The sequence below is a fragment of the Sinohyriopsis cumingii genome, chromosome 2, assembly GCF_028554795.1.
Source record: "Sinohyriopsis cumingii isolate HCF-2022 chromosome 2, ASM2855479v2, whole genome shotgun sequence".
In the NCBI taxonomy this organism is placed as follows: domain Eukaryota; kingdom Metazoa; phylum Mollusca; class Bivalvia; order Unionida; family Unionidae; genus Sinohyriopsis; species Sinohyriopsis cumingii.
This window is the reverse complement of record NC_142962.1, coordinates 136891663-136906862: the sequence shown is the minus strand read 5'-3', so window position 1 is coordinate 136906862 and position 15200 is coordinate 136891663. Positions and strand designations below refer to the sequence as shown.

At 35.5% G+C, this 15200-nt stretch overlaps 1 protein-coding gene across 2 annotated transcripts in view; it reads left to right on the top strand.

Annotated features, from left to right (window-relative positions):
• The window catches only part of LOC149805910 (protocadherin Fat 4-like), a 274413-nt gene that overhangs the window by 8034 nt on the left and 251179 nt on the right, over positions 1 to 15200 (top strand). For both annotated transcript variants that reach the window (XM_089950674.1, XM_089950675.1), the window contains exons 2-5: positions 10789 to 10889; positions 12159 to 12215; positions 12731 to 12927; positions 13907 to 13987. In XM_089950674.1, coding sequence (XP_089806800.1) covers positions 10829 to 10889; positions 12159 to 12215; positions 12731 to 12927; positions 13907 to 13987 — 396 coding nt within the window. In that variant the 5' untranslated portion in view covers positions 10789 to 10828. The remainder of the gene's footprint in view (positions 1 to 10788; positions 10890 to 12158; positions 12216 to 12730; positions 12928 to 13906; positions 13988 to 15200) is intronic.

The following is a 15200-nucleotide window of genomic DNA, read 5'->3' as shown; positions in this document are numbered from 1 at the left end:
CATTAATGAAAAGCCCTTCTTTCAAAAATCAAAATCGTTTTAACTATTCCTAATTATCATGCAATTATTAGTTCTTGTGAACAACCAAGTGGCATTTCCTTCTGTAATGGGAACCAATGACTCACACACGTGTATACCATACAATTTATCGGTAGGATTGATCGTACCCTACAGAGAGAATATGTAAGATTTAGCGTTGATATCGACACTCGTAACAATACAATGTTTCCACTTCACTCAGAAATATTCCCCATATCTACTTAAACTGTAGATTTTCTTTTTATGATTTATTTTACAGAAAAGAGCGTCTATTTGCATGGATTTATCCATTCTCCGACAATACGATTAACAGCTGTATTGCTACATGAACACAAAAAAGTTCTGAATTTTGCAATACATTAGGGACGGGACCGATTTGCAAACAACGTTTACTTTTTTCGCATCAACCTGTGCGCTTTATCAAAATAATGACTGTATTCGTTCGAAAATGAAGATATTTCTAAAATTTTAGGTAGCATATTTAATGCGCGGATTGAACACTGAGTGATTGTGTCCAAGTCTACAGAACGTACCGTCTTTAAATAATAGATTTTTATGATTGTAGATGTACTTGTAAAGACTGTAGTTCTTTATTTTATTTATTTTTACATTAAAACGTGAATATTTGTGCAGCCTTGGCAAGATTGAAATCAAGTTCGGTAGCAGACATTGTATTCGATTTTCGTTTGTCTCCAAATTTCGGCTTGCAATCAGCATTTGTCAATGCTTTCAGTCTAGTTTGGTAGCAGACATTGTATCCGATTTTCGATTGTCACCAATTTTCGGCTTGCAATCAGCATTTGTCAATGCTTTCAGTCTAGATCGGTAGCAGACATTGTATTCAATTTTAGATTGTCACCAAATTTCGGTTTGGAATCAGCATTTGTCAATGCTTTCAGTCTAGTTCGGTAGAAGACATTGTATTCAGTTTTCGATTGTCACCGAATTTCGGTTTGCAACAGCATTTGTCAATGCTTTCAGTCTAATTCAGTAGCAGACATTGTATCCGATTTTCGATTGTAACCAAATTTCGGTTTGCAATCAGCGTTTGTCAATGCTTTCAGTCTAGTTCGGTAGCAAACATTGTATCCAATTTTCGATTGTCACCAAATTTCGGTTTGCAATCAGCGTTTTTCAATGCTTTCAGTCTGTTCAGTAGCAGACATTGTATCCAATTTTCGATTGTCACCAAATTTCGGTTTGCAATCAGCGTTTGTCAATGCTTTCAGTCTAGTTCGGTAGCAAACATTGTATCCAATTTTCGATTGTCACCAAATTTCGGTTTGCAATCAGCGTTTGTCAATGCTTTCAGTCTATTTCGGTAGCAAACATTGTATCCAATTTTCGATTGTCACCAAATTTCGGTTTGCAATCAGCATTTGTCAGTGCCTGATTTATCCGTTGTTTTCAATCAGGATTGTGACGCGAGTTCAATCTGCTACTTAAACAAGGTTTATTAGCAATTTAATCATCAGTTTTATTTCTCAGAAATGCGTACCGTTTGTCGTGGGGTATTACAGGTATACAATAATGAGTCGGTGACAAATAGCAACATGCCATATAAGTTCAGTCACTGACAGCTTCCATGATTAATGTAGAAAGCTAGTAATTTAATACTTGAAGTCTACTTTCTGATGTTTAGAGTTCATTTTTGTGCATTTATTCATGAGACCAAACTGAGTGCATAAGTCTACACCACAGGTGCTCGACGCAAGCGTGATGTTGAGAAGAAAAAAAAAAACAAACAATAATCTAAAGGAAAAAAATCATACAGAGTGACAAAAGTACGGAACTACCAAATACTTCGTTGCACCCATGACTCTCTATTTCCTTCTGCTATTTCAGTTTTTAAAGGCACATGACCATACTATATGGCTTGTTTTACTCCTGAGATATTTTTCTATTCAACAAGCCATTATTGACTTTTATGCGTTGTACCAAACTGAAATTACAGGCTCCGAAAGGTTCGATTTTCGCGAATTTTTACTCCGAGACAAGTGCGTGCACATGTGAAAACCGGTGACAAGAGCTACACGTACCATGTTTACGACTATACGATGCATTCCTTCTTGAATTTCAGAACAGTAGTAGATGCAAAAGTAAGTTTTTACTTAACATTAACTCGATTCAACTTTAGGAATCCTGTTCCATGCAAGAATTAGACATTGTTTTCTTCGCTGCACATACATTGTATACATGCGACTCTATTTTCCAAATAGGTAAACTATGCGGCACACACGTCAGCGCCGAAATATGATTGGCTCAAAAGATTATACTTATTATCACATGAGCTCGGACTTGTCTCAAAGTAAAAATTCGCAAAAATCGCACGTTTCGGAGCCCGTAACTTCAGTTTTGTACAACGCAGGAAAGTCAGTGATGGTCTGATGGATAGAAACATATCTCATGAGTAAAAAAAGCCATATAGTATGGACGTGTGCCTTTAAAGACGGAAAAAGCAGTAGGAAATCGAGGGTCATGGGTGGAACGAAGTATTTGGTAGTTCCGTACCTTCTTTCTTATATATTATGATAGAGAGGGTCCTATGTCAGAACGGGTCATGGGGGTAATCTAACGTGTTTTTGTCACTCTGTATGATTTTTTCCCCTTAGATTATTGTTTTCTTTCTCAACATCAAGCTCGCGTCGATCACCTGTGGTCTACACTAGAGGTGAGAGAGAGAGAGAGAGGAATAAATATACCTAAATAAGGTAAATGGGGAAATGTAGTTCCACAAGTGATATCGCCGCTGTGAGGATACAAGTGGCAATTAAACAATTAAGATCCCCACACTACAACCATGTATACTTTTAATGGGCATGAGAAGATAAGGGGCCATCCATTTAGTCGTACGAATGGAGGGGGATGGGGGTTTAACCCAAATGCATACGCTTGTGTATGGGGGGGAGGGTCCACTGATAATATACGTACGCATAGGAAACGGGGGGTGGGTTGGGTGAAACCGTGATAATAATTTGTCTATATTGGCCTTCAAGTGAGCCACAGTTACGCAGCTTATTTCTTTGATGCAGTCAGACATTTAACGTCAGTGGACTATCTGTTTTATTAACACGCTAATATTATTAATCCTTGATCGTTTCTGCGTGGATTACATATAAGCAGTTCTATAGAATTTGGGAGTGAGGGTACGTCAAGCGTACGTACACAGGTGTGTGTGTGTGTGTGTGTGTGTGTAAAAAAAGTACGCATGTGTACAGGGAGGGGGAGGGGGGTCAAGCTTTGCCAGATTTTTGCGTGCGTACTAAATGTATGGCCCCTAAATGCATTTGCGCATCCAGAACAAACAATTAGTTAATAACTTGCATACTATTACGATTCTCATCATACAGCCATGTATACAGTTCTTGAGATGCAAAACAATGTACAATTACAAAGATATAACATCACAGACAACGATTTTCCAGCACGTGGGTCATCTTCCAAGGGATTGCGACAGTCTTTAAAACGATGAAACCAACTAAAAAGTGTAGGATATAACATGTCACACGGCTTATGCATATCTCTGCAGTTGTCCAACGTGCCGAACGTGCAAAAGCATATAAATGTATACGAAAAATGTAACGCTCGTTGGATCTAGCCCTCGTGCAAGAAGATAATTCAAATGCAATAGCTCAATAGTATCCCAATGACGTAATCTATTGCGCGTAAAATGAAATATTAAGTTGGCTTTTTAGCTCTTATAAATACATTTTCCGTACAACTGTACTCCTGTACATTTAGATTACATTTTTTTAAAAACTTAATAATATAGAACTTTAAACTCATTATGTACAATAGGTGATATTCGACTATACCATACCCACCCACCAGTTAGGTCAATCCGTATTACCAATAGCCCTTAAGACTGTTGATGTGCGCAGCCATTGCGTAAAGACGGCAGTGCATGGATGCACGGGCAGGTATGTACAGGTCACAGAGATGCATATTTCATTTATACATTGATACAAGGTACTTAATCTACATTCCTGTATAAAAATGTTAGAAATCTTTGTCGGAATAATTTATATTTGCGACATTAGCAAGGACAGTGTATATGTATTTGTCAACTTCGTTTCACGTTGTAAACATACTTGCACGTGGTTTTACCTATTTTTCAATAGCTGATTTGTCTGCCCTTCGGGAAATATATTTCAGAATTTGGATTTGTCTGCAAAAGAGTTAGTAATCAGCAATTGACAGCAGGGCCTGATTAATGGTCATTTGGGCTGGGGGAGGCCCGATAGATCTACACATACACCCTGAAAGCAATCCCAAAACTGTCATTTATATGTGTATAATTATCATATATATATATATATATATATATATATATATATATATATATATATATATATATATATATATATATATATATATATATATATAAGCACTCACATTTGTTTTTCATTCTACTTGTAACGCTTGACAAACAAGACGTCCCAACTTTCTTTTAAACTCGCTCATAAAATATTTATTTATTTTCTGTTTACTGTTTTTTTTTTTATAAAAAAAATTCCCTTCCTAGAACAGGCAATTAATCTAGTCTTAATGTACTTAGATATTTATGCAGTTTGTTGAAACCATCCTATCGGTTGTGTGATGCCGTCCTTTCTTGATGATCAACATCACAGATCAAGATTACTTTTACTAAACTGGTCATACCCTTGAAATTTGGTTATCCTTTTTCAGCCAAATAAAACAAGGATGTCAAATTTACCGCTTTCATTTTTCTCACTTCAGAGTCAAAGGTGGACATTACTCTTTCAGTCTGGAACTCCAACTCGCAAACTTTAAATCAAAGCAATAGAAATAAAACTTGGTATAGTTATACATCATGATATTGTGTTGCCACTTAGCACTTTCGTGGACCTGTATGTCTCATGTTGATGCTATTTATTTTGGTGTCCACACTGTCACCTAGAAGTTGTTACAGCTGATGGCGTGAACCATTTTACTCAGTAAAAATAATAGCTTGGGTAAGTATCTAGTACATGTCATGTGTATCAACATTAGATTCCAACCAGCAAGATACCAGTCACATGTGAAACTTACAAACGTTTTGTATAAGGACTGTAATTCGAAAGCCATTGAAGGTAGTGCAATGAAACTTATGTTAAAGCCATGACTTCTGAATATGTAATTTTTATTCATCATATTTTTCATTATGGTTTAGATCTGAGATCAACGTAATTTATAGTTGTGCCACTACTCTAGCTCATACATTTTTAAGGATAATAATAGTGAGATTAAACTTCATGTATTCATGCATCCTAATGTCATATCACATGAATACTTTCTTGATCCCTATTTTCAAGGTCATGGCAGTTTTCATGGTTGGACCGTACCTGTTTAAATAATGATAATGAAATATACTGAGTTGTGCGTTTTGTACCACTATCAATTTTCTTTCTGCAAAGTTAATGTCAATATCATGTCAAGGTTATATACTTGTAATATCTATTCTGTAATTCCATTAAATGTATTAATTTGAAATATTGTATAGATTTACATCTTGACTTCATTTTGTGACTTTCTTTAATCTTTGTTTCATAGTCAAGGTAACATGCCAATTTACATCTTTTTCTTGACAAGTCTTGAAATAAACATGACTTCTCTCTCTAGATTAAAGTAACAGCAGGGAAAATATAAACCACTAAAAACATATTTTCATGAAACGCGAGCCAGTTAAATTCACGGTCTTCACAGTGTATCATGTATTAACAGCTATACCGACTGCCCTTAAGATCAAGCAAATACACAAGGAATAATGCTAGTCAATAAACTGTTTTCTTATTCAGGTTGTCACTTGTTTAGTCCATTCAGATATTACGACAAAAAGTTTCCCATGTCTACATTTTCTCATGCAGTTGACAAGTTCCAAATTGAAAAGTCAATGTCATTCGTAGGGAAAGGTCTCGAGATGAGCGTATAATGTGCTGTCTGAATTACTTGTGTTATTTTAAGCCTGAAGGTTGTGTGTCATATCTCATTATTTTGGTCTCACATTGAAGCTCGTAGACTGGGGGTGGGGTATTTGATATTCACGGGCTTTTGCTTACTGGTTCTTATATGGATGTGGACGGCAACTCATGCAATATTAATGTGATATACAACTCATGCAATACTAATGTGATATGCAACTCATGCCATATTAATTTGATATACAATTCATGCAATATTAATGTGATATAGTGGATAATGAGTAAGTGCACCTAAATCGCCTTTGTCCTTAAATTTTCATCCACGTTCTGTGTATAAGGCTATAGCGATATGGCGTTAAGAATGAATAAAAGAGAAGGTCATACAGATACTTTCAGGGGCCCCGAGTGGCCGAGTGGTCTAAAGTGCTCTCCGTTACGGATCATTGCCATCTCACCTCTGTCTGCGTGGGTTCGAGTCTAGGATTCGACCAATGTGGGTATGTGAGAAAGCTTGCAAGTAGCTTCTCGTGGGTCGGTGGTTCTTCGCGGGGTTTTCCCGGGTTCTTCCTCCACCATTAATACTGACCGCCATGCATAGCCTATCGTGTGCTGAAAAATGGCGTTAAACCCCACAACAACAACAGATACTTTCCTTAAATTCAATATGACACAAACTTTGGTATCGAAAACTGTTCACATGAATATTGTTAGTGAAATAGATTGAAAACATGAAGGGCGTTCCAGCTGCTACAAACGCAAGTAAGACATGAATCGCACAAGAATCTTGAATCATTTGTCTTGCATGAACTTAGGGAGTAATCTAATTTTACTTTCCATAACAGTCAGATCAAAAATATTGTTTGGCATCTAACAAACACGATTTCATGTTGGCCAAACTTTGCAGGAATACATTGACACATGCTGTTCCATGCTTTTATTATTTCTGATGGATTCATAACAACAAGTCCGCCTGAATACCAGTCAGGTATCAAATATATATCTTCTAATATCTCAAGTTACACTGGTACTTTTTTAATAAAAGTTGTAAGAAATATGTATTATGCCATGATTTACAAAAGTTGAGGGGTTATGTCTTGATAGCAGTAAGGTGAGAAACATAATTTTAATATCTTCTTCCAAACCCACTTAATTTATTTTTATCAAACATTCAGGAAGTATTCCATCTGTTTCTTATAGCCTCCATAGCAATTACCACCAAACATGTACGTTATGTCCATATAAAAACCCGTTATGTCACTCACCAAAACTGGTTGCTATGACTTTCATTCTATTGTCAGTGACCACTCTTAAATATGCAGACCAGTGCCACTAATATCTCTAATTCACTAACAACCCTGAGTTTCATGCGTAAGGCATGTATATAGCATTTCTGTGTGTAGCAGGTGCATTATCACCCTACAACTGCATCAGTTTCAATTTGTTAAAAAAAACCCCTAATGAATCCAAGTTTCTTTGGGTCTTTTAAACACACACTTCCTTTTAAACATCACAATTAATGAATGCAAAACACTGTCTAGTGTCCTTTGCATCCCTCCATATCTTAATGTATATTTGTATTTTTATTGCTGAAGATGAAGATAAGTTTATTTAGATTAAAATAAACACACCTAAAATACCCCATTTTGCTAATCCATTCTAAATGGGGCTGTATTCCATGGCCTAGATTTGGCGGCTTTTGATATCAGATTTCGTCCTGTATGAAAGCTTCTGACATGGTTTAAATTTTCAAGGACTAACAAGGCGAATAACTTTCGGAAACTTAATATAGTTCCCAATTCCTAAAAGGATCTTTTAGTTATTTCAAAAACATATTTAATATATAGGAAAGTGACGTATAATCTTACAAGAGCTGGATTAATTTAGTTTTCCTTAAGAAAGAATTCACATGCCATTCATATTGCCAAATCAAGAAGAACTCTCACTCATTTGATTTTGCTTAACGTAAACTGATGCACATACTAAATTTTACATCGTAAACTCTTATCTGATTGATGTCTCATATGATCATTTTTTTTTTCTGTTGCAGTACATCCTCGATACTTACAACAACATAATATCTGTATGAGATCTTTTGCACTAACTTTGCCCATAATATTATCAAAATAACTTTAAAATATTACCAATGTCGACCTTGAATCCATTTTTAGCGTAGGTAAAATCGTATATAGCTCATCTTGTAAGTTATCTTGAGATAACCCTACGATGGCATTACACAAGATCTTGAGATAATCCCAGGATGTTATTACACAAGCCCCCCTCCATGACATTATACAATAGCTTGAGATAACCCCACACATTGCCATTACACAAGATGTTTAAAACAACCTCCAAGATGCCATTACACATGATCTTGAGACAATCCTCACGATTCCATTACACAATATCTTGATAACCACACGATATCATTACACAATATCTTGAAATAACCCCAACGAAGCCGTATACAAGGTCTTGATATAATCCCCACGATGCCATTATACAAGATCATGAGATGACCCCCACGATGATATTACCTAATACCTTGAGATACCCCACGATGCATGTAAACAAAATCCCAAGACGTCATTATAACAATATCTTGACATAGTACCCGCAATACAATTACAGAAAGATACGGAAATAACCCTCATAATACAATTACGCAATATTCTGAGATAATCATCATGATGCCATTGCAGAAGATCTCGAGATACTCGCACAATGCCATTATACGAGATCTTGAGATAATCCCCAAGGTGACATTGTACAAGATTTTGAGATAACCTTCATGACGCCATTACGCAAGAAATGACTTGCTTTATAAATGCTGTAAAATAGCGGAGAAAAACTGTTTTACTCCTTGGAGAATACAAACTGTACATTAAAACTATTCATGCGATAGGTGACAGCAATAAACGCTCTATCAGTATAGCATAATTTAATGTGAAAACATCGCCAACAATCTTACAAGTTGTTCCGGACGTTTAAGTTTTCCTTAGACTATCATATTGCAGGCTTCATGTCTTTGATAACAGTGAAAGTGCGCTGTTAAAGTTAAATTGGGGTTAAGACCTTCCCTGTGCGAGATATATAATACGAGTAGCCATGGTCTAAGTTAAACGTTTACTTAAGGTGATTTACGTTGGATATTATCAACTCCTTGTATTTTGCACATGGGTAGGTGGGGGTAGCCTCTCAAAGAGTGCACATCACTTCATTCATTCATCATCATACTCTGTTGCTGTATTTTATAGTTCATGGGCAGCGAATACTTTTCGAAGTGCACGACAAAAGACGCGCGTTTCTTCAATTTCAATTTATTTAAACTGAATATAGTCCAGGGATCAAGATGGGCTCAATATTCCCGCCAAGTAATTTCAACTTCATATCTTCTTATCATGAAATAATGGGATAGCTGGGTTAGGTGAGTTCGTGGTCAGCTTCCGTAATGTCGAAATAAATTGTATCAGCTACCGGTATTTTGCGGCCATGTGTCAAATAGTGTTCAAATGCACAAACTATACGTTATAAAAATATTTTTAAAAAATTTCTTTCGTATGTCTGTAAACATGTTGCACAGCTTCGTAAATAGTATTACACGGCAAAATACATGGTTACTTAAGAGGTGTTATATACATGGTTACTTACATTTTATTGTCCAGTATGCAGCAGAACTTCCCGTTTTCTTTCTGGGACATGTGGCAATATGATGTTTAATAAAACTTTGTTAAGACCAATACCCACCAACAAACTGATGCTTTACTTTGGAAAAGTTTTAAAAGTTTGAAAGATAATAGAACTTCCATAGTTTTGTTTGTGGTTGATTATGCGATAATTCGTTCCTCTCGCATATATTCTAGCCCAAATGTGTGAAGCCCACAGCAGAACACTTGCTATTTACATTCTAATAAACCATTGAAAGGTACTGAATATTTTAGTGTGTGTGTGTGTGTGATTTGAGTTTCATATGTAGCCTTAAAAAATTCAGCCATATCGGTACGATGTCTTCAGCGTGGCAGTTTGTAATGTCTAGTACCATTTCCATGTCTTTGGTATGACTCGATCGGAGTTCGAACTGCGACCTCCCGCATCCTATGAACCACATGACGTAATATCATCGCAAAAACATTTTAATAACCGAATCAAATTTAAAATTACAAAATCTCTAATTAATGAATTAATATACAGAACAATCCCAGCTGCCTCGCTTGGCGCTCTGCATTAAGAGATTAGTGTTAGAACCGGTCGGCCTGGTGTCAGGATAATGTGACAGGGTTGGACATGATGCCCCATGTGGCACGATGCTGCAGTGCTAGACATCACTATTAACTGCTACACTGCAGACATCGTAGCGATATGACTCACATTGTTAAAGCTACATTAACAATCCAAAAACACACACCTATCATCTTTGATAGGCGGTGATGAAACCAGTTGTTTGTTTAAGTAACTGAGGATTATTGTGTTCCATTGTTAATACACAAAATTCATTGCCACATATGTATGATGCCATCAATTAGATGCTATTAGAGAATCACAGCCATATCCAGTTTTGATTAAGAATAGCACAATTAGCGGAAAGTTCTCTTCTGAAATTCAAACTCGCTTCAGAATGAGAGATTAAATAGTCCTGACCATTTCACAATAACTGACATACGAAATGTAAAGCGTTTCTGCGAATGTATCCTTTCTTATGCGTCTAAAATTGGTTAATCTGAATATAGAATCGATACAGAATTCAGAGGATGAGACAGACACTACTTTTTAAATATCAAAAGATGGAATCCCTTTAATTTATTTCAGTGTTTTTCTTTTTTGTTTAAAATAGATATTAGAGGCGTGAGCTGTTTGTTCCAGATACTCTCGAGATGGGGTGGTCCTTTGGATGTCTTACCTTTATACTTTTGCTGGCTGATGCCAGAGCTCAAGGTAAGTTACAACATGTATATTCTCGAGTATTAGTCATAGTATTACTACAGCCTTCATTGAAAATGTTGTGATCAAACTCAGATTGTTCACGTATGTCTGCGACGATGATTTGTGTCATACTAGGACGCTTATGTTGTGTAGCCGTGGTCTATTTTAGAGAGTTTATTTAACGCTGCTTAAAATAATGCCCTGGCTCCAGTTCTGATACATTTTATATATCGCTACGTAAGTTGCTATGTGTTTGCAGCTAGCAATGAACATACGTAATGTAACAAACTGGGTCACTGTGACATGTTTTCTAGTGCTTATTCAATATTAATTGAAAATTATAACTTTTACCACACAACTGGGATTCTCGGCAAGTTCATGCCAACAACCAGCTCTTTTTTGAATATGTTTTTTTTTTTTAAAATATACAATTAAAAGTAAACAATAGCATTGTTGGAACATCTCTACTTGTCCTATGTATGGTCGGTATCTGCATGTTCTACCGTATGCAGCATTGTTTACCTTTATTGCATGTTCTGTCGTATGCAGTATTGTTTACCTTTATTGCATGTTCTACCGTATGCAGTATTGTTTACCTTTATTGTATGTTCTACTGTATGCTGTATTGCTTACATTTATTGCATGTTCAACCGTATGCAGTATTGTTTACATTTATTGCATGTTCTACAGTATGCAGTAATGTTTACCTTTATTGCATGTTCTACCGTATGCAGTATTGTTTACCTTTATTGCATGTTCTACTGTATGCAGTATTGTTTACCTTTATTGCATGTTCTACCGTATGCAGTATTGCTTACATTTATTGCATGTTCTACCGTATGCAGTATTGTTTACCTTTATTGCATGTTCTGCCGTATGCAGTATTGTTTACCTTTACTGCATGTTCTACTGTATGCAGTATTGCTTACATTTATTGCATTTTCTACAGTATGCAGTATTGTTTACCTTTATTGCATTTTCTACCGTATGCAGTATTGTTTACCTTTATTGCATGTTCTACCGTATGCAGTATTGCTTACATTTATTGCAGGTTCTGCCGTTGAACAATATTTAAGAAATTTTGCAATTTCTTTTTTAAAATACTTGTTTTCAAATACACGAAAATGTGCAGCATTAAAGTACAATTTAAAGAATTTACACTTAGTTAAAAGGTGAACCTATGTAGATCGGTCACCTGTGTGAAACAGTCCCTTTTGACTTTTCCCATGAGTGGCTGCTAGTGACAGGTTTGATTGTATGTATGTATTTTATTATCTTCAGCACCATGTTCCATGAATTCTTCCATCACTGTAACGCTTGAGGAAGGAAATGTGACAGGTATGGACTACCAAAAACAATTCAAATTCTATCTTTTTTATTTTATATATCTTGCCAAAGTTGCAGAGAGTTGTCACGACATAGCAATAACTTTGGCATCATTGTGTCTGCCCATCATGTCTAAATAAACTCTTGATTCATTAAGGGATCTGTTGTTGTAATTTATTGCTATTTGTCCTAGTAGAAGGAAACGGATGGCAAAATCGGGTCTGTTGATATTATTTATTATTTGTTAAGGTCGAAGAGAATGGCTTAACAAAAAGGTGTCTGTTTCTATTGTTGATTGTTATATATCGGATGGAAGACATCGTTCCATTTTGAAGTCTATATGCAAACTTAGCTCTTTGGAGAAATGCATGTATTTTTATCAGCGAAGAGAATAGCCTCAGTGGTTGAGGTTCATTAACTTTATAATATATACTTACTTTCAAGATTTGTGTGTCAGTTATTGTTGGTATTAAATAGATTTATGAATTAGCCAGTTTAGCTAGCATTTTATTGTATCCTCGTTATAGCAAGTCAGACTTTGGACAGCAACAGCCCATACCAAGCTTCCCTCCCTGTGATAGGGTCGCTTTTGGATCATACCAATGGGATAACATTAACAATGATTAGTGACAACCCACTAGCCCCAAATCCTAACAACACTTTCCAAATTGAGGATGTTGGGACAGGGACCAGGATTCGTCTCATCACTCCAGTGGACAGGGATGTAAGTTTATTTAATATCAGGAGGAGATTACATTAAATTCTTCTTATTCGAGCTTAAATTGAGAATAGATCTCTCAGATTTAGATAAAGTATTCTTTGAAGATAGGCGACAATTTAATGGAATTTCATATCTGTATATCTGTTTCACTTGAATATATATATATATATATATATATATATATATATATATATATATATATATATATATATATATATATATATATTCGTTTCTGAACGTAATTATTTTCCACTAGCAAATTTCAGCTAAGAAAGTATTTGTGTCCATTTCATTGATATTGTAAAACCATCTGTAAACTGGTCAAATACTGTAAGTATATTTCTATCTTGAGGTTTTTCAAATCATTTAGGGGCCCCGAGTGGCCGAGTGGTTTAAAGCGCTCACCGTTACGGATCACTGCCATCTCACCTCTGTCTACGTCGGTTCGAGTCTTGGATTCGGCTAATGAGGTTATGCGAGAAAGCTTGCCAGTAGCTTCTCGTGGGTCGGTGGTTCTTTCTGGGGTTTTTCCGGGTTCTTCTTCCACCATTAATACTGGCCGCCATGTATAGCTTATCTTGTGCTGAAAAATGGCGTTAAACCCAACAACAACAACAACAAATCGTTTATTTTCTACAAGTAGAGAAAGTATACAGTAAACCAGTTGGATTTTGTAGGTGAAAATTAAATTAGTTGATACATCAGCCAATATTATGTTCCATGTAATATCTATAAACGCTTGTATTGTAAAAGAGACTACGAAGAACGTGTATAAATATTTTTCATTTAAAAATTCATTATTTTGCTAGAAATATGTTAGATCCTCATTATCTATTTCTGAAAACTTTATTGATTTATCCGAAACAATTATATTAGGTTTCTGTCCCCATCAAAAAAATGACTTTTAGTACCATAAGGATCACATTTTCCTTTTCATTTTGTTTTGTTCTTATCATATAGCATGTATTGTCTATTACTTCAGGGGCCAGAGTTTACGACTTTAGATGATACTGAGATCATATCATTTCGGCTGAAGTGCACACTCAATGCAGATTCATCGACGGTAATTGATTATGTACTGAGAAAATAAGTTATCAGTAAAATGCATTGCTTAAATTATTTTAATAATGATTTTTAGTAAATGTTGTCAAGTCTTTGAGTTCTGTTTGTAGATGTTTTCATAAGTCCATACTAATGACTAGATAAACAAAGGAAACTGTGTAAATTGTAGCTGTAAATTTCGTCTTTGGCAACAAGAAATTCAGGATTTTATGTAACAAGGTGTTGCCTTTTCACAAGTCTAAACTAAAGTCTAAATAAATAGTGCCAAGTATTATATGCAAAAGTTTTAAATGTCCTCTCTGAAAGCAAAAAAACCCCCATGATTTTGCTGGTGTTTCTTATGTTTTTATTGTAATGAAGTAAACATTTCAGCTTTTGCCTTTCTACTCCAAAAACGATGGAAATAAACTTGTTGGTAAACTTTTGTATCCATGACGTAATTTAAGAGCACATTAAATAGCTGAAATTGGATGTGGCCACTATAACACCACATAACATTGAAACCTCTCAGAGCAAAGTAAATTTTCGGTTTGTAGAGATTTTTGGTGTATTGAGGATACTTTTTGTTTTAATTCAGAGAACGAGATGTTGGCTGTCACACTTAAGTATGCTGATTTATTTTGGCAAAACCTCAATGCCATTATTAGGATGCCAATAACCGTATGTGTTTCTATGCTGCCATTTTATACTATTTTGCTAGCCTTAATTATGCATGTGTAAAGACCGTTGGCTGACCAGCATAAATTGTAAGTTTTGGCTTTATTGTCGTTTATTTCAGTGTTAAAGTTACATTTTGAAACAACAATTTACTTTGCTTTTTATAGTAGATGTATTTTATTTTACTGACTTAATTTACTGAAATTAACAAGAAGAATTTTAGGACCAGAAGTAGTATTTGATTTCAGGAGAATCAATTTACTGAGAATTTGGCATTGAGGGGTTTCAGTGTGTTAGAGTCAGATACGTAAATGTATAAATACATCTTGTAATATTATTCTGTATTATGTAGCATTTCTTCTTTAAATACATTACCCAATCATAACACCTTAGGAGAACTTCTACTACCTCTCAAATCCAGCCCTCCCAGATACTAAGTTTAACTAAGGAGAGTTAAAAGTTGTCTGCCGACCTATGTGACGGTCGGGCAGAGTGATCTCTCCTTAGGTATAAGAATTGGTGGCAAAGTCTACGAGCCTCACAAAAAGCACGCTTTC